The 20,681-nt window shown below is 45.5% G+C and overlaps 1 protein-coding gene and 1 long non-coding RNA gene across 2 annotated transcripts in view; both read left to right on the forward strand.

Annotated features, from left to right (window-relative positions):
* The window catches only part of LOC141106803 (uncharacterized), a 164,869-nt gene that overhangs the window by 28,226 nt on the left and 115,962 nt on the right, over positions 1 to 20,681 (forward strand). The window contains exons 6-7 of the mRNA XM_073597730.1: positions 7,399 to 7,464; positions 20,180 to 20,618. Coding sequence (XP_073453831.1) covers positions 7,399 to 7,464; positions 20,180 to 20,618 — 505 coding nt within the window. The remainder of the gene's footprint in view (positions 1 to 7,398; positions 7,465 to 20,179; positions 20,619 to 20,681) is intronic.
* LOC141105008 (uncharacterized) lies at positions 5,239 to 6,589 on the forward strand. Its single transcript, XR_012235511.1, has 3 exons — positions 5,239 to 5,340; positions 5,933 to 6,049; positions 6,459 to 6,589. It is a non-coding gene; the product is annotated as an uncharacterized lncRNA (long non-coding RNA).

Genomic DNA, 20,681 nt, shown 5'->3' on the forward strand with positions numbered 1-20,681 from the left:
GGTGTAGGTGGACCTGGGCTAGCTGGGCCGAGGCTTAAGAGCTTGGTTCGAACTTGAAAGGTGGGTGGTGTAGGTGGACCTGGGCTTGAAAGCTGAGTGTGATAGCTTGGGCCTGATCACGACAGCTGCGTGGGGTATCAAAATGAGTGCCAAAAGTTTAAAGAGGAATAGGGACACCACATCCTATCATTTAATATGTATCAATACCCAAAAAGGAGGAAAAAAAAACATCAGGACTTTATCAGTGCTCCATGAACACATGAAGACATTTATAGATCGATATGATTAAAAATCTTATATTTATTTATTACATAAATTATTACAAATTACATCAAGAAACAATAAATTGCATAGAAAAAGGAATGCTCCCTCATCATCCTGGTGTAGTCATCCTGTACATGCAGTAAATGCACCAGAATTATAAAGCACTTAGTAGAGCTTCAAAATGTGCTGTAATAAGGGCACAGCCAGGTGTGTTTCATCCTCAACATGTTTCGTGGTATAGGCCGCTTCCTCAGGAGGCCAAAAGACGCAAGCAGTGTACGATATATATATATATATATATTTATATATATATATATATGTACAGTATATACACTGCCTTTGGCATCCAAAACACCCTGAATTATCCTGGGAATTGACAAATATATAAATCTTGGAAGGTGGATAATGGAATCTGATATTACTTTTCACGCAGAAATTGTTCAAGTTCTGGCAGAAATGCCAGAGGCGGAAAACAAGCCTGAACCTTGTTCTCCAAAATTGACCATAGTGGCTCTATTAATAGTCAGAATACTTTATTAATCCAGAAGGGAAATTTTTGAGGTCTGGCGACTGCGGCACCCAGGGCAGATGCGAGACTTCGTCTGCATGCTCGTCAACCTACGATTTGACAACAACAGTTGTGCGAATCGGAGCATTATCATCTTGGTAAATAGCGCTCTCTTTGGGAAACATGGGCCGGCCAAAATTTGTACACAGTCGGTGGCAGTGACTCTACCTTTCAGTGTGATAATGGGGCCTGCAGAATACCAAGATATGGCTGCCCAAACCATGATTTCACCACCACCATGCTTTACCGTTGGCAAAAGACAGTCCTGGTTGTGTAGCAAGGTCTTTTAATGCTTTTGGTCTACTGAGAACCTCCAAGGCCAAAGATCGCTGACATCCTTCAATAAGTGGTGGGTTGTGAGGCATAGTGGGAGCAAAGATGGTGAAAGTCATTGGGCACCAGACACTTCTTGGATGTAAAAGAGGTTTTATTTGTTTTGGCAGTCCTTTTTTATATATTTTGGGGGAAAGAGGGTTAGGGCCAGGACACCCTTAGATAGTTGCAAACTCAGTTGTCAGACTCCAAGACAATAGGAGAACAGCCGTACAGGGAAAAACCCCAGCAAGGCACCACTTCTGCACATGCAGGATTGCTGTCTCCTATGGTAACAGTCCTTTAACAGTTCCTAACTCAACGTATCAGTTCTTTCAGCTCCACTGCAACTGCTCCTTGTAGTTCTTCAGCACTGAGCTCCTGGTCTCTCACTAGACCCTCTGATTCACTGACTATGAATCCCTTGAGCTCCTCCAAAGTTGGCAGTGATATCCCCCTCAAGCGTCACCCCCGCTTCTCTGCTGGGTCCCTAGCTTGGCACTCCTGATACTTCTCAAGCTTCACCCCTGCTAACCGTCTCGGTCCCTGGCTTGACACACAAGGCTGCTCTACATGTGTCTCCTCCACTGGTTGGGTCACTGACTTGATCACCGCCTGAAGTTTCCCGATCCTCCACCATGCCCTTCGGCGAGAATATGGATCCGGTACTTGCTTTAGTTACTCACTGTGGTCCCTGGTAAAGGCAATTGGTCCCTTCATGGCGACAGCTTCCGTTCTACCTCCGAACTTATCAGGTTCTCCAGCCGACAGATCCCTCACTTTTGGTTGGACTGCAAGCTGCAGCCTCAAGCCTGCGCTGCCCTCTTACTTCTGGATAGGCCCTCACACAGATGCCCCCGGGATAGGCCCAATCTCCAGCCTAGCAGCCCGAGGCAGATGACACACGTCCACCCAGATGGCAGTTTGGGTAGCACAGAACACAGATCACCTGACTCCACCCAAATATATTGGCTCTCCCAGCAGGCCAAGGGATTAAAGAGAACCCCTGCCAATTGACTGGGACTCCCACATACCCATAACCTGACCTTGAGTTGCCCTTCTCATATCTAGTACAACCAAGTGCCCGGCCACCTAGTGGTAGAAGAGAAAAGTACAACAAGGCCAAACTTAGGGAGAAATCAATAGATCTCTAACAAGTTAACTATAGTAGCTACCCCTGCGAAGGAATTTGGTGAGGAGCTCCCTGACTAAACCCCAGGGGGCTACAGTTGGATTCATCGGACCATATTACAGTCTTCCATTGATTAATAGTCCACGATTTATGCGTGTTGCACCACTCTCTCCTCTTCTGAGCATTAATATCGGTCATTATTGGTTTGGCAGTTGCAGCTCACCCATTAATGTTTTGCTTATGGAGTTCCCTCCGCACAGTTTTTGTGGACACGGGCTTTGGAAGACTGAGATTGAGCTCTGCAGTCACTTTTGCAGCAGTTGTTTTCTTATTCCGAGTCACAATCTTGTGCAATGTCTTTTTGTCTCTTTCGGTCGGCTGACCATGTCAACCGCGCTTATGCTTGTCACACAACGTTTTCCTAGAAACTGTGTAACCTTTGATCCTGTACCTAGCGACATGGTTAGCTCGGTGTCTCATCACACAGCGGAAGCAAAAGAATGTTACCTCACTTACGCTTTCAATGCTAAACATGTCGTCACTTTCACATCTGCAGTGTCGTTTTTCCATACTTTGTCTAACCTGTGTAGGTACTTATTGTGCTTTGTACCCAGCTGAGTAAAGTTGGTAAGAAGCAGGTAGAAGGTCCCAGAAACGCACTTGGGAACCCTGGGGTAATATGCAAAGAGGGGCAGAGTCCCGGTACTCTAAGCAGGTGAGGAACTCCCGTCACTGCAGGGCAAGAATCTGCTGCGCACCCCTGACACTGCCGCTGTGCACAAGCTAGGTGCACCCTCCTGCTGCCCTCAGTAGAGCAGAATTGTCTTGTCCCAGCTGTGTGTCCTCTGCAGACACGCATTGTCCACACTGTAGATACATCCTGCACATCTGTAGTCCCAGAACATGTCTGGTGCCAGAAATGAGGAGACCTAAGAGCCAGTTTTAGAAGGGCAGTGAGGGGATATAAATAGAACTTGGACAGATTGTCTTCCTCAGTTCTGGAGCGTTAAAGTACTCCGGCCCCTCTCCATTCCCATGTGAGCACAGATCAAGCCTCCTGCTGTGTGGCCCGGTTCCTAACAAGCCCCCAGACCAGTAGCGGTTAGTAGTCCAGGGGTTGGGGACCTCTGTTCTAGAGGGAATATCCTTTTAATTGTTTTTAAGGGGTTTTAAAATACGGCTGCTTATTCACTATAACACATACATACATTGTTTGTGGGTCTTTCCAGTAGAGCAGAGTGGGGATTTAACATTATTGTTCTGAGCTTGACAGCTGGGAGGAGTAGGTGGACCTGAACTAGACAGCTGAGTGTGATAGCTTGGGCCTGATTGTGACAGCTGAGTGGGCTAATTGAGCCAGTTGCAACTTCTTAGCCTAGGCTATCCAGCCATCCAACTGTGGGCCTCTGTCCTTCTTCTGACCCACCATCAATGTGCAGCCACTTCAAGGAAAAGTCTATGAGGGGCCACCGCACAGGTCACTCTCTTAACCTTGGTGGATGAGCAGTTTATAGTCTTGGTGCTCTGAGCTTGACAGCTGGGAGGAGTAGGTGGACCTGAACTAGACAGCTGAGTGTGATAGCTTGGGCCTGATTGTGGCAGCTGAGTGGGCTAACTGAGCCAGTTGCAACTTCTCAGCCTAGGCTATCCAGCCATCCAACTGTGGGCTTCTGTCCTTCTTCTGACCCGCCATTAATGTGCAGCCATTCCAAGGAGAGGCCCAAGATGGAGCCACCGCACACACACTCCTAATGGCTCTCTCTTAACCTTGGTGAAGGAGCAGTCTGCAGTCTTGGTGGTCTGAGCTTGACAGCTGGGAGGAGTAGGTGGACCTGAACTGGACCTCTGAGTGTGATAGCTTCTTCCTGATTGAGGCAGCTGAGTGGGCTAACTGAGCCAGTTTCAACTTCTCAGCATAGGCTATCCAGCCATCCAACTGTGGGCTTCTGTCCTTCTTCTGACCCGCCATCAATGTGCAGCCATTCCAAGGAGAGGCCCAAGATGGAGCCACCGCACACACACTCCTAATGCCGCTCTCTTAACCTTGGTGAAGGAGCAGTCTGCAGTCTTGGTGGTCTGAGCTTGACAGCTGGGTGGTGTAGGTGGACCTGGACTAGACACTTGAGTTTGAAAGCTTGGGCTTGATCGTGACAGCTGAGTGGGCTAACTGCAACTTCTCAGCCTAGGCTGTCCAGCCATCCAACTGTAGTCCTCTGTCCTTCTTCTGACCCTCCATCAAAGTGTAGCCACTCCAAGGAAAAGTCCATGATGGAGCCACCGCACGGGCATTGCTAAGGCTGCTTTCTTAACCTTGGTGGAGGAGCAGTCTAGAGGCAGACACATAGGGGCACCTTAAAGAGTCGTCACTGGGTGCAAATTGTCATGTAATTTACTATTTGGGGAAGCTGCGATTGAACGTGAGCTTGAAATTTACTATCTGCCCAGCAAAATATCATCCCATAATAGGCCATTACATTTTCAGGTAGTTGGAAGTAGCTTTACTGACCAGGTGGTGATCTTACTCAACTTAACTACTGGGATACTGGGGAGAGAATGCTCAAAACTGAGCATCTGCTGAGTTTCCCGTAGTATGCATCTACAACGATATACAGCACATAAACAGCACAAGGCCATTAACTTTCACTGTCAAAAAGGGGATCATTGCTCCCAACAGTCTGGTATTATTGCAGTGCCTGGTGGTGAATCCCAGAGAGCGTCCCAGCCGTCGTCACCTCACTGCCAATTCTGCACAGATTCCTGGAATCTGCGGGACGGGCACGTGATGGAACAGTAGATTAAATCTTGTAGACCGTCCTGCAGCATCCAGAACTCTTGGCAACGATGACAAGCCTGTGATCACACTACGAGACGTTTCTCGGGGCTGCAGTTTCTCTGAGCTCCACAAGATGGTGATCTCACCCAGACAGGAAGTCTTTATATGCGACAGGAAGTGATGTAATGTACAGACAGGAAGTGATGGCAAGGTATAAATAGGCAGTTCCGAGTGAGAGGTAAATCAGGAGGAAGTAGAGAGGAGACGTTGCTGGAAGTGGCAGCAGACGAGGTAATAAGATAATATTTTATCTTTACACCCAGTAACCCCCCCACCCCGTCATGTTCCGTCCTCTTCCTCCATAGTCACTGTGACGTCTTTTTATCTCCAGAAGATGATGATACACACATATATAGTGTGGAAACCTAGATTAACCCCTTCAGGGTCAGAACATTTCCCCACTTACTTGGAGATATGTCACCTTCTCACCTTAGCAGTCTCTTGTTAACGATGAATGAGATTCCGATTTGGGTTGTAACAAATTTTCAGGATTTGAGTTTTGGTGGAATTTGTGATTGGTTAGCATTTTCGCTCACCCATAATACCTTGTGCAGCCTTGGACCCGAATCAGCAGCCTCACAACAGCCAATAATGGGGATAGGGTGTGGATAGTCCCACCCCCTCACTATAAGAGGGAGTCTGGGATCAGCCAATAATAAAGGAGGAAGTAGGACACAATATAACAACAGGTTTGCAGGAAGGAAAAAACACAACAAACTCAATCCTACATTTTACTATTCCCACTGGTGGCAGCCTGCCTATTATCTCCATCCTGATATTTTACAAACACTACAGTCCAGATAATGTTCCTCTATTCCTCTAGAGAGAAACCCGCATAGATCACATGACCACATCAATGAGCATGGACAAGGACTGGAGTCACATGACTGAGAGGATACTAAACCTCACCCTGGAGATCATCTACCTGCTGACCGGAGAGGTGAGGAGGATTCTGGGAGGTCACATGACATCACTCTTATCTCTATTAATAAAACACAGACCTGACCGGAGAGGTGAGGAGGATTCTGGGAGGTCACATGACATCACTCTTATCTCTATTAATAAAACACAGACCTGACTGGAGAGGTGAGGAGGATTCTGGGAGGTCACATGACATCACTCTTATCTCTATTAATAAAACACAGACCTGACCGGAGAGGTGAGGAGGATTCTGGGAGGTCACATGACATCGCTCTTATCTCTATTAATAAAACACAGACCTGACCGGAGAGGTGAGGAGGATTCTGGGAGGTCACATGACATCACTCTTATCTCTATTAATAAAACACAGACCTGACCGGAGAGGTGAGGAGGATTCTGGGATTCTAACTACTGGTTCTCCAATACAGGGTTTTCCTTTGCTGAAGACAGGTGACCACGTGATCATCACAGTGCCTCCATGTGACTCCCTAAAACCTGAGAGACACAGCATGCAGAAGATTCTAGAAGTCACCAAGAAGATGATGGAGCTGCTGACAGGAGAGGTGAGCGGTGCCGGGAATTCTGGGACATTATCCAGTAACAGACAAGGGATGTGTCAGGATGGTGACTGTATCATTGTGTGTGTCAGGTTCCTATAAGGTGTCAGGATGTCACTGTCTATTTCTCCATGGAGGAGTGGGAGTATTTAGAAGGACACAAGGATCTGTACAAGGACGTCATGATGGACAATCAGTCGCCCCTCACATCACCGGGTAAGAGGAGACTTTATTGTAAAGGAGAGAGCAGTACGGAGGGTCCACCTAGATCCCCCATCATCTGATAAACACATAGAAACAATGTATTCAGTCAGTGTGTGTGTTTCCTACAGATGGATCCAGTAATGGGAACCCACCAGAGAGATGTCCCCGTCCTCTGTATTCCCGGGATTCCACACAGGAAGGCCTCACCATCCCTCACCATCATCAGGTAGATGAGGAACAATTATTGGTGGTTATAATTTCATATGTTTGTTACAATGAATTTCTTATATATTCAGAGTGGAAAATTTGGGGATGATAATATTGTTAAAGAAGAGTATAAAGAGGAGGATGAGGAGTATGGTGTGATGAAGGAGCTTTCAGTAGGACACAAGGAGGTCACAATGGAGTCACCTAATACCAGAAACTCACCAGAGAGATTTCCCCGTCCTCTGTATTCCTGGGATTCCACACAGGAAGGTCACACCATCCCTCACCATCATCAGGTAGATGAGAAACAGACATTGGCAATATCATAATGATCTGTACATTATCTGCATTGTTACAATTTCTTATATGCCAATTTTTTTTCTTTTTTTTTTATATTTAGAGTAGAAACCTGAGTATTCCTAAAGATGATGTTAAAGAACAGATAAAAGAGGAGGATGAGGATGGGGTAATGGTGTCAGAGTTTCACAAAGATCTCTGCGAGGACACCATGGTGGAGTCATGCAGCTACAGGAACCCACCAGAGAGTTGTCCCCGTCCTCTGTATTCCCGGGATTCCACGCAGGAAGGTCACGACAACTATGAAATACCTGATCAGGTAGATTTTATTCTATTCTTTTTGAATTTTGGAGGATGGCTACATTCTAGCACTAATACACGTAGTCTTTGAAGGAAATCAGCAATATGTTTATATTTTGAATTCGTTTTCAATTTCGTTTTCGAATTTTGGACGAAATTTTTGTTTCTCGTTATTTCGGATTTGTTTTCTTTTTTTAAATTAGATCTTTTTTATTGAAAGTAACTTCATTGAACACACAAATTCAGATGGTTACGTTCCAGCATACAGATCGAGTTCAATTCCGTGTTACATGAGGACATTTAGCATTAATGTTACATGACTTAACGAACAAACGCATTCCGCATGAGGCAAATGGCAATCACAATCAGCGAATTAGATATACTTGTGCGATACTTTAGTTATATTTGTGACTTCTACAGGTCGTTGCTTGTCCAACATATCCTCTATTGGTCATTTTCCTCGGTTTTGTTTTCTATTTAGTACTATTGTAATTTGGAAACTTGAAAACATCCAAATAACTAAAATTTTGTCTATCTGAATTTCGATTCGGAACGAAACGAACTGCATATCTCTAGATGCGGAAGCCACGGTGGCGATTAATAAAACTATTGACCCTGTGTACCTGAAATTGGAGGCTCTGGCCCCCCTCACCTCTGTCAGTCCTACAAACAGCACTGGGGAAACTGGCTCAAGATGTAGCCTCCTTGAAACAAGAGATGTCCTCCTTTTTAAACTGGGCTCACATCAGTCCTACAAAGGTGAGAATTCGTTGTGCAGGGACCCTGAGAAGGACCGGAAGTGTTGGTGGTGTGGTCAGTATGGATATATATCCAAGAACTGTGGGCAGCCTGAATCCAAAAATTCACACAGGCCGCCATTAACTACTTAAAGTGGTTGTAAACTCTCCCCCACAACTTTGTCCCATGTAAATCGGCATAAAAAACCCTAATGAACACTGCTTGTAGATATCTCATTACTTGCTTAGTTTTGTAATCCTTTTTGTTCTTTAGAATGACGTCAATGAGCATGGCCAGATCTCCCCTGATTTACGGCACACTCTGTGTACTTGTCTATCTGTTATCAGGACTTCCTACAGCACAGCTCTGAAATCCCAGGAGACTTCATAATCACTCAGAGCTTCCTACTGCACCCCATGTGACCATGTGACATCACATGCAGTGTAACCCTGGGCATAGGACAGCATTACTGCAGTTTTATCAGCTGAAGCTGATAAGACTGACATAGGCAAACACTAGATAATCGGCACAAGTAAATACTATGAAATTAAACAAGTCAGCTATGAGCAGTGAAGCAGGGTTGCCATAGAAACGTTGGATTGAGAAGGAGGCTTGGTTAACAGTACAGGAAGTGCTCAATATAAGGGCGGAAATGCACTCTACTGTGGGCCCAGAAAACAATACTTAAAATGGCGCTGCCTTACCCCTGGAAACAAGTTAAGTAATATGCGATTTTAGGCTGGATTACAGTGGCTATAGTTTGATAATTACTTATTATAATGGACTAAATGAAAAAAAGCGTCAGGGTGTGAGAGTTTACTTCCTCTTTAAGGACCAGCTGCCGTCGTTATGCGTCGCTATTTTGACGTTAAAAATCGTTGATACTGTCCTCTTTCACATAAAAGTGGTCTCAGCGGCAGATTCGCCGCAAGATCACTTTTATCAGTGGTGGGAGAGGGGCCCCCCCCTCCCGCCACACTTTGGGGTCGTCTTTGCCGCTTACCGGAGCCGTCTGTAACAGCGGAGCCGATCTGTTCTTCTCCCCTCACTGCCTGGATGCCGAGTGAGGGAAAGATGGCCTCCCACTCGTCTCCATAGCATTGGAGGACGGAAGCGACGTCAAACATCGCTTCTGCCCAATGCTCTTAAAGGGGAAGTTTTTCCCTGTTCATTTTTCAGGACAGCACCATAGAGAGACCTTGGCTCCTCCCATCTCAGGAAACACCGCCGTACACTTCAAGATTTAAGCCTCACCGTCCTGCTGGCCCCTCGGTTCTGGTGTTTTCTCAGCAGGCAGGGAGGTACCAAAAGTAAATCCCTGTGGTTCCTGGCGGAAACCATCCTCAAGTGGGCTGAAGCAAACATTCTATCCCTATCGGCGGTACATTTGAAGGGGGAACAAAACCAGGTAGCAGATTTCCTCAACAGGAAAATGCTGAGGAAAGGCGACTGGGTTTTGAATCAGGACGTCTTAGAGGCAGTCACTCGGAAGTGGGGGGTGCCATGTGTGGACCTCTTCGCTTTGAGGGAAAACACAAAAACATGTCTCTTCTTCTCCCTGAACAGATGGGACGGGTCGCTTGGAGTGGACGCACTGGCTCAGAGCTGGCATTTCTCAAGTGCTATGCCTTCCCCTCACTCCTGGACTAATTCCAGCAGTACTGAGAAAGTTCCAGTTGGAAAGCAGAACTCTCATTCTGATCGTGCCACATTGGCCCAGGAGACCATGGTTCTCCATCTTGAAGGGCCTGGCGGTGGAACCCCCCTGGATTCTGCCAGTCCAGGAGGATCCAAGAAGGGCCAATCTGTTGTCCTCAGGTGGAGCGGTGGAACCTCGCAGCTTGGCTACTGAGGAGGAATTGATGAGGGGAAGGGTTTCTCGGATCGTTTAGTGACGACCCTCCTAAGTTGCAGAAAAAGGGAGATGCAAGCTATCTACCTAAAAGTGTGGAAACGTTTCAATAGCTGGTGCACAGAAAGTTCCTTCGATGTACGCAGCTCCGTAGCGGTGTTAGAATTTCTGCAGTCAGGGGCGGACAAAGGGTTAGCCCTTAGCACCCTGAAAGGACAGGTATCTGCTTTGAGTGTTTTCCTGGAAAAACAGCTAGGTACAGATCCATGGATAGCCAGGATTTTTAAAGCCTTAAGCAGGCAGAGACCAGTCAGAGTCTCCCCCTTCCCAGTGTGGGATCTTTCTTTAGTTTTACAGTCCCTCACGTGGGAACCATTTGAGCCATTGGAGACCTGCAGGTTAAAATTGTTCACCCTCAAAACTGTGTTTTTGGTGGCAATCACTACGGCAAGGAGAGTGAGTGAACTCGAAGCCCTCTCTATTACGGCACTTTTTTTTTTTCAGGTGTTTCCGGACCGTGTGATTTTTAAAACCGATCCGGCCTTTTTGCCAAAGGTGGCCTCTAGATTTCATAGAGGCCAAGAAATTATTTTGCCTACCTTCTGTTCGAATCCTGTGAGGGAACAGGAACATATTTTTCATAAATTGGACGTTAGAAGGTGCATCCTTCAGTACTTGGATAGTACAAAACAGTCTAGGAAATCTGATTCCTTTTTTGTGTTATTTTCAGGGGCTAAGAAAGGATCCAAAGCCTCTAGGCGTACAATAGCCAGATGGCTGAGTTTAGCTATCATTCAGGCTTATGTAGTCGGGGGGGTTGGAGGCCCCGGAGGGTATTAAGGCACATTCCACCTGGGCAATGGCGACTTCTCAAGCAGAGTGGGCTGGTGCTTCTCCGGAGCAGATCTGTAGGGCTGCAACGTGGTCCAGTTTTGACAAGTTCGTGAAGCATTACAGGTTGGACCTGCTGTCAGCAAAAGACCAGGCTTTTGGGCGTAAAGTACTGCAGGCAGTAGTCCCACCCTAAGGTAAGGTGCTCGCTTATCCTCTCTATGGTGCTGTCCTGAAAGACGAACAGGGGAAAACTGAGTTACTTACCGGTAACATCTTTTTCCAGGAGTCTTTCAGGACAGCACGGGTATCCACCCAAATTGTTGGACACTCCTGAAGAGCTCATCGCATGAGATCGTCAAGTAGGATAAAGGTTAGTATGACGTGTTCTTGTGTCTCTCCAGCTGGCCGGAGGCACTCTTGAAGAACTGAGGGGCCGGTGAGGCTTAAATCTTGAAGTGTAAGGCAAAAAAAAAGAAAAGAATATTACCGATAAGTAACTCCGTTTTTTGTTTTTTTTTCATGGACGCTCTCCCGGCAAAGTAGGTCCACGCTGTAGCCGTCTTTTGGCTATAACGCGGATGGGAAGAGGTTAAAGGGGGGAAAAAATGTATTGAAAAAAATAAATAAAAATACTTATTTTTTTTTATTGCATTTTAGTGTAAATATGAGATCTGAGGTCTTTTTGACCCCAGATCTCATATTTAAGAGGTCCTGTCATGCTTTTTTTTTCTATTACAAGGGATGTTTACATTTCTTTTAATATGAATAAAAGTGACCCAAACATTTTTTTTTTAAAAGAACAGTGTCAAAATAAAAAGTAAAATAAATAAGAAAAAAAAAGTAAAGCGCACTGGCCCGCCGAGCTTGCATGCAAAAATGAACGCATATGTAAGTCGCGCCCGCATGTGAAAACGGTGTTCAAACCACAGATGTGAGGTATCGCCGCGATCGTTAGAGCGAGAGCAATAATTCTAGCTCTAGACCTCCTCTGTAACTCAAAACTGGTAACCTTTAGAATTTTTTAAACATCGCCTATGGAGATTTTTAAGGGTAAAAGTTTGAGGCCATTCCGCAAGCGGGCGCAATTTTGAAGCGTGACATGTTGGGGTATCAATTTACCCGGCGTAAGATTATCTTTCACAATATAAAAAAAATTGGGCTAACTTTACTGTTTTCTTATTTTATAAGTCAAAAAATGTATTTTCTTTTCCAAAAAAAGTGCTTGTAAGAACGTTACGCAAATAATCTGTGACATAAAGTATTGCAATGACCACCAATTTATTCTCTAGGGGGTTCTAAGTAATTTTCTAGCAAAAAAAAAATGATTTTAATTTGTAAACACCGAGTTTGAAAAATAGGACCAGTCCTCTTAAGTGGTTAAACTAGTTGTTTTTGGGGCAGAGAGACGACCCTCGGGGCAGGCAAGCCAAAGTCCTAGCAAACCAGAGTCCATGGTCCAAACCAAGTCCAGTGATATCGGTCATTGTCATTTGTCAGGAGGTCAACATGTTTATATCCGGTGAAACCTAAGTCATGAAATGCTCGTAGCTCGTTTTTTAGGCCATAGAGATGATTGGAGCCCTTCTGGTCTCTAATCAGCTCTATGGTCAGCTGGCGGAACCACCGGCTGCATTCTCAGGTTCCCTGGTGGGACAGGAGAGCCAGAGAAAACCATGGAAGATGGCGGGAGGGGGGGGGGGGAACGTTCCCTCCCACTGCTTGTAAAAGCAGTCTACAGGCTAATTAGCCGCTAGGATTGCTTTTACATGAAAGCCGACCGCTGGCTGAAAAGAATGATACTAAGATGATACCTAAACCTGCAGCCATCATTCTGGTTTAACCATTATATTGCTGGTCCTTGTTGGGCATATATTGTGATGTTCTTTTTTTCATGCAGCCTGTGGGCTGCATGAAAAAAGAGATTGATCGGTGAATATGCCCACCATTAGAATACCTCCCTTCATCCACCCACTTCTAATGATGGGCATATATGCACCATTTTTTATTTTTTGTTTAACTGTGGTGGTTCAATCACCTCCTACAGCGCTGGAGTTGCTGATTTACCTATCGTGAGAGCAAACGCTGTTGCTGCCAAGATAAATGAATCAATGCTGCAGCTGAGTGGTGTAATTGAAAAGCAAACAATGGTAGAAATAAAACATTAACTCAATAAAACAACTTATATCGCAATCTGTGCCTAAAAAATATATGCCAAAGCATGGGGGCAATCCACCCCTAATGTTAGGAGCAATTCGCTCCTCCACCCCTGTCCCCATGCTTTGGCATATATGCTCTTCTCTTTTTAACTGTGGTGGTGAAATCACCTCCTACAGCGATGGAGTCGTGCCTTTACGTATCGTGGGAGCAAATGCTGTTGCTGTCAAAATAAATAAACCCGTGCTGCAGCTGAATTGCGTACCTGCTAAGCAAATGATGGTTAACAATAAACAAAGTAACATTACAGTATAATGGATGAATAACTTGTATAGCGCTACATATGCGAACTAAATCGCCTCTTCCTGAAGGCCAGATGGTTTTCTTCCAAGCGGATGTCCGCGGGTAGAGCGTTCCATAGCCGTGGTCCTTGGACTGTAAACCTTTGTTCGCCTTTTAATTTATAACGGGTCTTGGGGATGTGGAGGAGGTTCTGGTTAGTTGACCGGAGAGGGCTACCTGGGGTGTAGTGCTTTATTTTTTCACAGAGGTATTGCTGGGCTTTTCCTTGTGTACATTTGTGAGTGAGGCAGAGGGTCTTAAATGTAACCCGGTCCTTCACGGCTAGCCAATGTAGGGTCCTCAGGGACGGGGTGATTGATTCCCAGGGTTTTTTTCCGGTTACCAGTCTGGCTGCTGTGTTCTGGACGATTTGTAGACGTGAAATTTGGTATTTTGGATGTCCTAGTTAGAGGGAATTTGAGTAGTCGAGTCGGGAATTGATGATTGTTCCAACTACTGCTGCTGTATCTCCTTCCCGGGACGAAGGGGATGAGTCTACACAATAGGCGAAGAAGGTAGTGGGATCCACTAACTACTGATCCATTTTGTGCATCCATCATCCTGTTTGAGTCAAAGATGAAACCGTGGCTTTTGGCTTTAGTGCTGGGGGTGATGGGTTGTCCGACGATGATGAGTGGTGTGGACATCGTGCCAGGGTTTTTGTTTCGGTTTGCGTGGAGGAGTTCTGTTTTAGATCCATTGAGTTTAAGGGAGCTCTCCGTCATCCAATTGTCGATCAATGAGAGACAGTTTTCCAGTGCCTGATATTGGTCTTATTTGTTGGTGATGCATAGGTAGAGTTGGATGTCATCCACGTAGGAGTGATAAAGTAGGTCCTGGTTGCTGATGATTTTGAGGAGTGGGCGGAGATGGATGTTAAAGAGCATGGGCGACAGGGGTGATCCTTGAGGGACTCCGCATGTAATTTTACATGCTTCTGAAGTGAAAGCTCCTAGTTTCACTTTCTGAGATCGTTCTCTAGGAAGGATGCAAACCAGGGTAAGTCTGAGTCTGCAACTCCAGCTACTTCTGTGAGACAAGTGAGCAGGGTTTTGTGGTCTACTGTGTCGAAAGCTGCACTGAGGTCCAGCAGCACCAGGAGACACGATTTTCCTTCATCTGCTGCTTCGAGGGTGTCATACCAGATTTTGAGGAGTGCAGTTTCTGTCCCGTGGCCAGGGCGGAAACCAGATTTTAGAGTGTCCAAGAGTTTATGGGTGTCCAGATGGCGTTGTAGCTGTTGTACTACTGCTTTCTCGATAATTTTGGAGATGGTGTTGAGGCTTGTGACTGGTCTGCAGTCGTTTGGGTCTTTGGGATCGAAGTTAGGCTTCTTTAGGAGGGATTTGATTGTGCCTTGCTTGAGGGAGGTCAGGACGATTCCTTCTTTAAATGACTGGTTTATGAGCTATGTTATGATGGGTGCCAAGATGTCAGTACATTCTTTCAGAAGTTCTGTGGGAATAATGTCATTTGGCGATGTGCTGTCTCGGAGGTTTCTGATGATGGTTTTGGTGGTGTCAATGGTGATTGGGACCAGAGTAAGTCTTGGTGGTTGTAGAATCTTTGTGTGGTTTTTGTCTTCTTGCTCAGGCGGAGTGGGGTTACTTGCTATGTTCTGCTGAATTATTCCCCGAATGGTTGCGATTTTGTCAATTAAAAAATCAGATAACTCATTGCAGAATTCTTGTGTTTCGTTTGCTGGAGATTCTAAACAGGTGGGGTTCATAGTCTGGGCGACTAGTTTGAAAAGTGCTCGAGGGCGGTTTATGGCTTTTGAGATAGTTTTGGAGAAACGTTCTTTTTTTGCTATGAAGATGGATTTGTGGTATTTTGTGGTGAGTGATTTGTAATTTGTGTGGTTTTCCATTGTTGGGTTCCTTCTCCAGGCTCCTTCAGCTCTTCTGCGTTCTTGTTTCAGTGATGCAAGAGAGTCATTGAACCAGCCCGAATTGTTTTTGCGGGTGGGTGCTTTGCGTATTGGTGCGACTATGTCTGCTGTCTGTAATAATGCTGTGTTAAGGGAGTTAAGTGTGTCTTCAGTTGAGTAGTTTTTATAGCAGTAAGACATACCATACCTGCAAAGCAAATACAACAAAAAACAGTAAAAACACACAAATAAAACATTACAGTTCTAAAATACAATAACAATAGAGAGAGAACAATAGAGCGGACAATAGAGAGCAAACGTAAGAGAGAACAATAGAGGGAGAAGAAAAGTAAAACGACAACTTTTTGGCTTTTTTATTTTTTGTGTTTTATTTATTTTTTTTTTTTTTGCATTTTTATAAACTGTAAACTGAACGTTGCAGATTAGGGTTTTTCGAAATGTGATGGCCATCTCATCTTTCGAGACCCTGTGTAAGTGTGCCCTAGGACTGTGCAGTGCTGTACCCTGTGGTAGCGTTTGAAACCGTCACCGATGGAGAGACCAGGTTGGTCAGGACAGGAGGGACAATAAAAGCGGGTGTCAGGCCTATATCCACGTTTTCTGCAGACATGACGTCTTCTTTGGGGGTTTCTTTTGGGTAGGGGTACCAGAGAGGACATACAGGAAATGCCTCTCATGCAGCCGGCTCACTGCATTTGCGTTGGGAAGGTGGGGCAAAGCACCGTCTGGAAACGGAAGGGCTCTGACGATCTCTTCCTGGAATTTTAGGAAGGATCCAGTTCGTCCTGAAGCTCTGTATAGCACAAAAGCATTCAGCAGAGCCAATTGGAATAAATATACAGACACTTTTTTTTATATCAGCGTCTGGCCTTACGGGCAATTAGGTACGGTGCCAACAACTGGTCGTTGAGGTCCACCCCTCCTGTGTTAAGGTTTTATTCAGCTAAAACCTAACTGATATCACCCACCAGGTGATCAGGGGGTTAAACCTTTATTGGGTAATCTACGGCGGGTGCCCTGACACTATAAAAAAATAACTAGCTAACCATCGTCGCCCATGACGCTAATACGGTGATCACTGGGGACAGGGGGTGATCAAGGGGTTAAACCTTTATTAGGGGGGGTTGGGGGAGGGTCCCTAGACCTAACGTTGATTAGTGTCACAAATGACACCAGTACAGTGATCAAAGGAAAATATGAACACTGCACTGGGTGACACAGTGACAGGGAGTGAAGGGGTTAACTGGGGGGGGGGCGATCGGGGGGTGAAATATGTGCCTGTGTACTGTGTCAGTGTAATGTTGGTGCAACTCACATTTGGATGTCCTCTCTCCTCTCTCTGGAACGGAAAAGAATTCCAGAGAGTGAGATGACATCACTTCCCCTGTCTGTGTTTACACTTACACAAACAGGGGAGGAGGATTTCATTCGTCAGGACCAATCAGCACGCCCAGTCCAGAAATCTTTGGCCTGGTCCTGGAGTCTGATCGGTTCTGAAGCGAATTTGATCAGCGTGGCCACCTAAGGGGCACGCGCATGCGCCTGACGTAAGGTAACGTCGATTTGCCCAACTGGGCCAACCTGCCGCAGGCTGGTCCGGAAGTGGTTAAAATGAGCACTTTTAAATTTTTTCATGTTCGTGTCCCATAGACTTTAATGGTGTTCGCACAAATTTTTTCCCTGTTTGGGGTGGTGGTGGGGGGGGGGTGTTCAGCTCATCCCTATCCCTCACCATCATCAGGTAGATGAGGAACAATCACTGATAGTATCATTAGGATCTGTACATTATCTGCATTGTTACCATTGATGTCATTTTTATTTTATATTCAGAGTGGAAACCTGAGAGATTCTAAAGTTGATGTTAAAGAAGTAATAAAAGAGGAGGATGAGGAGCGTAGTGTGATGGAGCTTTCTGAAGGACACAAGGATCTCTACAAGAACATTACAATGGCGCCAACTAATAACAGGAACCCACCAGAGAGATGTCCTCCTCCTCTGTTTTCCTGGGACTCCACACAGGAAGGTCACACCATCCCTCGCCATCATCAGGTAGGTGGAGTTGAGGGTTCGGGAACATAAAGTGATTGAACACTCTGACATGTGGAGACGATGTGTGGACTCTACAAGATGATATTTTCTATGTGATCTCACATCATAAATACTTCTATGTTACAGATGTTGTTTTCTGCCATTCTGTTGGTTTAGGGTGAAGATCTGATGAACATGAAAGTTGAATGTGAAGTAGAAGAGGAGTATGTCTGGGATGATCTGCAATATACGGAGGAGGCTGGAATGATGAGGATATTCATAGAGGAGGACACTCCTACAGAGAACAGCACAGGTGACCCATCATATATTCTTCTCTTATCTCTGCTCTGTTACTGCACACTGATTGGTCCAGAGTAGGGCGGAAGCTGAGTGATATCAGCCAATAATAGGTTAATAATAGTAACCTCCCGTCCTGGAGTTCAGCTGGCAATATTAGGTTGTGTGTCACTCCACCTGGACCCTATTCCCTCTCAAATACTACGGTCACCCTCTGACTCTGTCCTACACTCTCTAACCCACATCTTCAATCTCTCCTTCTTCTGGCATCTTCCCCAATGCTCTAAAACATGCACCCCATACTTAAAAAACCGTCCTTGGACCCTACCAATCTTAACAATCTACACCCTATCTCCTTGCTCCCCTTTTCCTCTAAACTCCTTGGAACGCCTGGTCTACAACCGACTGAGAGACCACCCCATAAAGAATAACCTTCTTGATCCTCTTCAATCTGGATTTCGCCCTCAACACTCCACAGAAACTGCTCTTCTAAAACTCACAAATGGCTTACTAACCACAAAAACCAACGGACACTATTTTGTACTCCTACTTCTGGACCTTTCAGCTACCTTTGATACGGTTGACCACAAATCAATCAAATAATGATCCCGCGCTACAGCAATAAAAGTAAAGTGCAAACAGTGCTCAATAAATACAATCAAATGTACAATTAATTAATGAACTGGTGAATCGATCCAGGGGCATTGATAAACAAATTAAATTAAATAAAAGTCAATATGGTGATATTCTTCTACTCAGATGTTTTTCAAATGAATGTCCAAAATGCTCCTTTGAAATAGGTTTAAACTTACCGCAACATTTTGCAAGTGAGAAGTAAAAAATCCCATCAATAAGCTCACAGAACCCTCACCTTGATGTCTTTAATCAACAGCATAGAGTTGTAAAAGAATCTATTCCGCTATTCCGACATCTACCACCAGGGGGTCCTCCGTTCCAATTACTGTTGAACTTGAGTGGAAGCTTTAGATCCACATCCTCATATTGTTCTCGTACTCCCGGGGGGGGGGAGAAGGGATGGGAGAAAAAGAGAACTCCAATGGTGTAGTATGTTAAGACGTAAAGACGTAGTCAGCTCCCGGCCACTCCCTACGCGTTACGTCATCACGTGACTTCATCAGGGGATCACCCCCTCCTCCTCAAAAAACGTTTCTCCCTCGGTCTCCGTGACCGCGCTCTTCAGTGGCTCTCATCCTACCTATCCCAACGCACCTTCAGTGCCACTTACAATTCTACTTCCTCCTCTTCTCTTCCCTTCTCCGTTGGGGTCCCCCGAGGTTCTGTTCTTGGACCTCCTCTTATTTTCAATCTACACCTCTTCCCTGGGTCAGCTGATAGCCTCACACGGCTTTTAATGTCATTTCTACGCTGACGACACCCAAATCTATCTCTCCACCCCTCAACTCACCCCATCAGTCTCCTCACCCATCACTAACTTACTAACCGACATATCTGTATGGATGTCACACCACTTCCTCAAACTCAACTTGTTACAACTAGTTACAAAGCCACCCACAACTCTGCCCCCAGCTACATCACTAACCTAGTCCCAAAATACCAACCTAATCGTTCTCTTCGTTCCTCCCAAGACCTCCTGCTCTCTAGCTCCCTCATCGCCTCCTCCCATATTCACCTCCAGGACTTCTCCCGAGCCTCTCCCATCTTCTGGAATACCCTACCCTAATCTGTCAGATGATCTCCAAATCAATCTACTTTTAGGTGATCCCTGAAAACATTTCTCTTCGGAGAAGCCTATCCTGCCTCCATCTAACTGTTCTTTTATTTTCTTCATCAGCTTATCCCCCACAGTTATTACCGTTTCTTATCACTTGACCCTCCCTCCTAGATTGTAAGCTCTAACGAGCAGGGCCTTCTGTTCCTTCCTGTATTTGAATTGTATTGTAACTGTACTGTCTGCCCTAGTCTAAACTTTGACCCCCTTGTTTATTAGAGGTCACATGACCCAGTGCCTAGGCTTGTGGTTGTGTAAAGAGCATGGACCTCCCAGTCCCCATTGTTTCCCGCTCTTCTGACAAGGCTGTGTAAATGTAGAAGTGATCTGGGAGGAGGACCAAAGGACCTTTGACTGGAGAGGGGAAGAGTTCCAGCTGGTTGGGACATCCACAGAGAACATCTGCTCACTCATATCTACCTGATCCAGATGGAATCTTGATGGAAGTGAACTAACCCTCTCATATCTATTGATGATGTTTTTATATTTTTCCAGGACACGCCATGGAGAAACCCTCAAAGGATCGTCTCACTTTATCTCCAGGTTGTAGAATGGAAGATGAGGACATCACAGGAGATTGTGGAGGAGAAAAGACAATGATCTCCACTATGGATGGTGGACTTCACAGTGTGGATAGACCATGGAATCCCTCTGACTCTGAGCAACCTCGTACTGTGAGGGATGGTGCCGGAATACAGGGAGAGAAGAAACTTTCCTGTCCTGAGTGCGGGCAATGTTTTAGCTCTGAATTAGTTCTTTCTACACATCAGAGGTCCCACGCGGGTGAGAATCTTTATCCCTGTTCTGAGTGCGGGGAAAGTTTTTCTCGTGTAAAAGAATTCCTCAAGCATCACAAATCTCACAAATCAAAGAAGTTGTATTTCTGCCCCGAGTGCGGGAAAGGTTTTGCAGTTAAGAGCAGTCTTACCAGACATCAGAAAATACACAACAATGAGGACCTGTATGTCTGCTCCGAGTGCAGGAAATGTTTTACAAAACGGTACGATCTTGTTCAACATCAGAAACGCCACACAAATGTGTTTATCTGCGCCGAATGTGGGAAATGTTACACACGGAAAGATGAATTCGCTAGGCATCAAAGATCTCACACGAGGAAGGACATATTTATTTACAGAAGTCTGATCTAAGGAGACCTCGGAGAAGCCACACAACCGTTAAGATGCATTCAATGTGTATCTG

The sequence above is a fragment of the Aquarana catesbeiana genome, linkage group LG08 (genome assembly GCF_042186555.1).
Source record: "Aquarana catesbeiana isolate 2022-GZ linkage group LG08, ASM4218655v1, whole genome shotgun sequence".
Classification (NCBI taxonomy): Eukaryota; Metazoa; Chordata; class Amphibia; order Anura; family Ranidae; genus Aquarana; species Aquarana catesbeiana.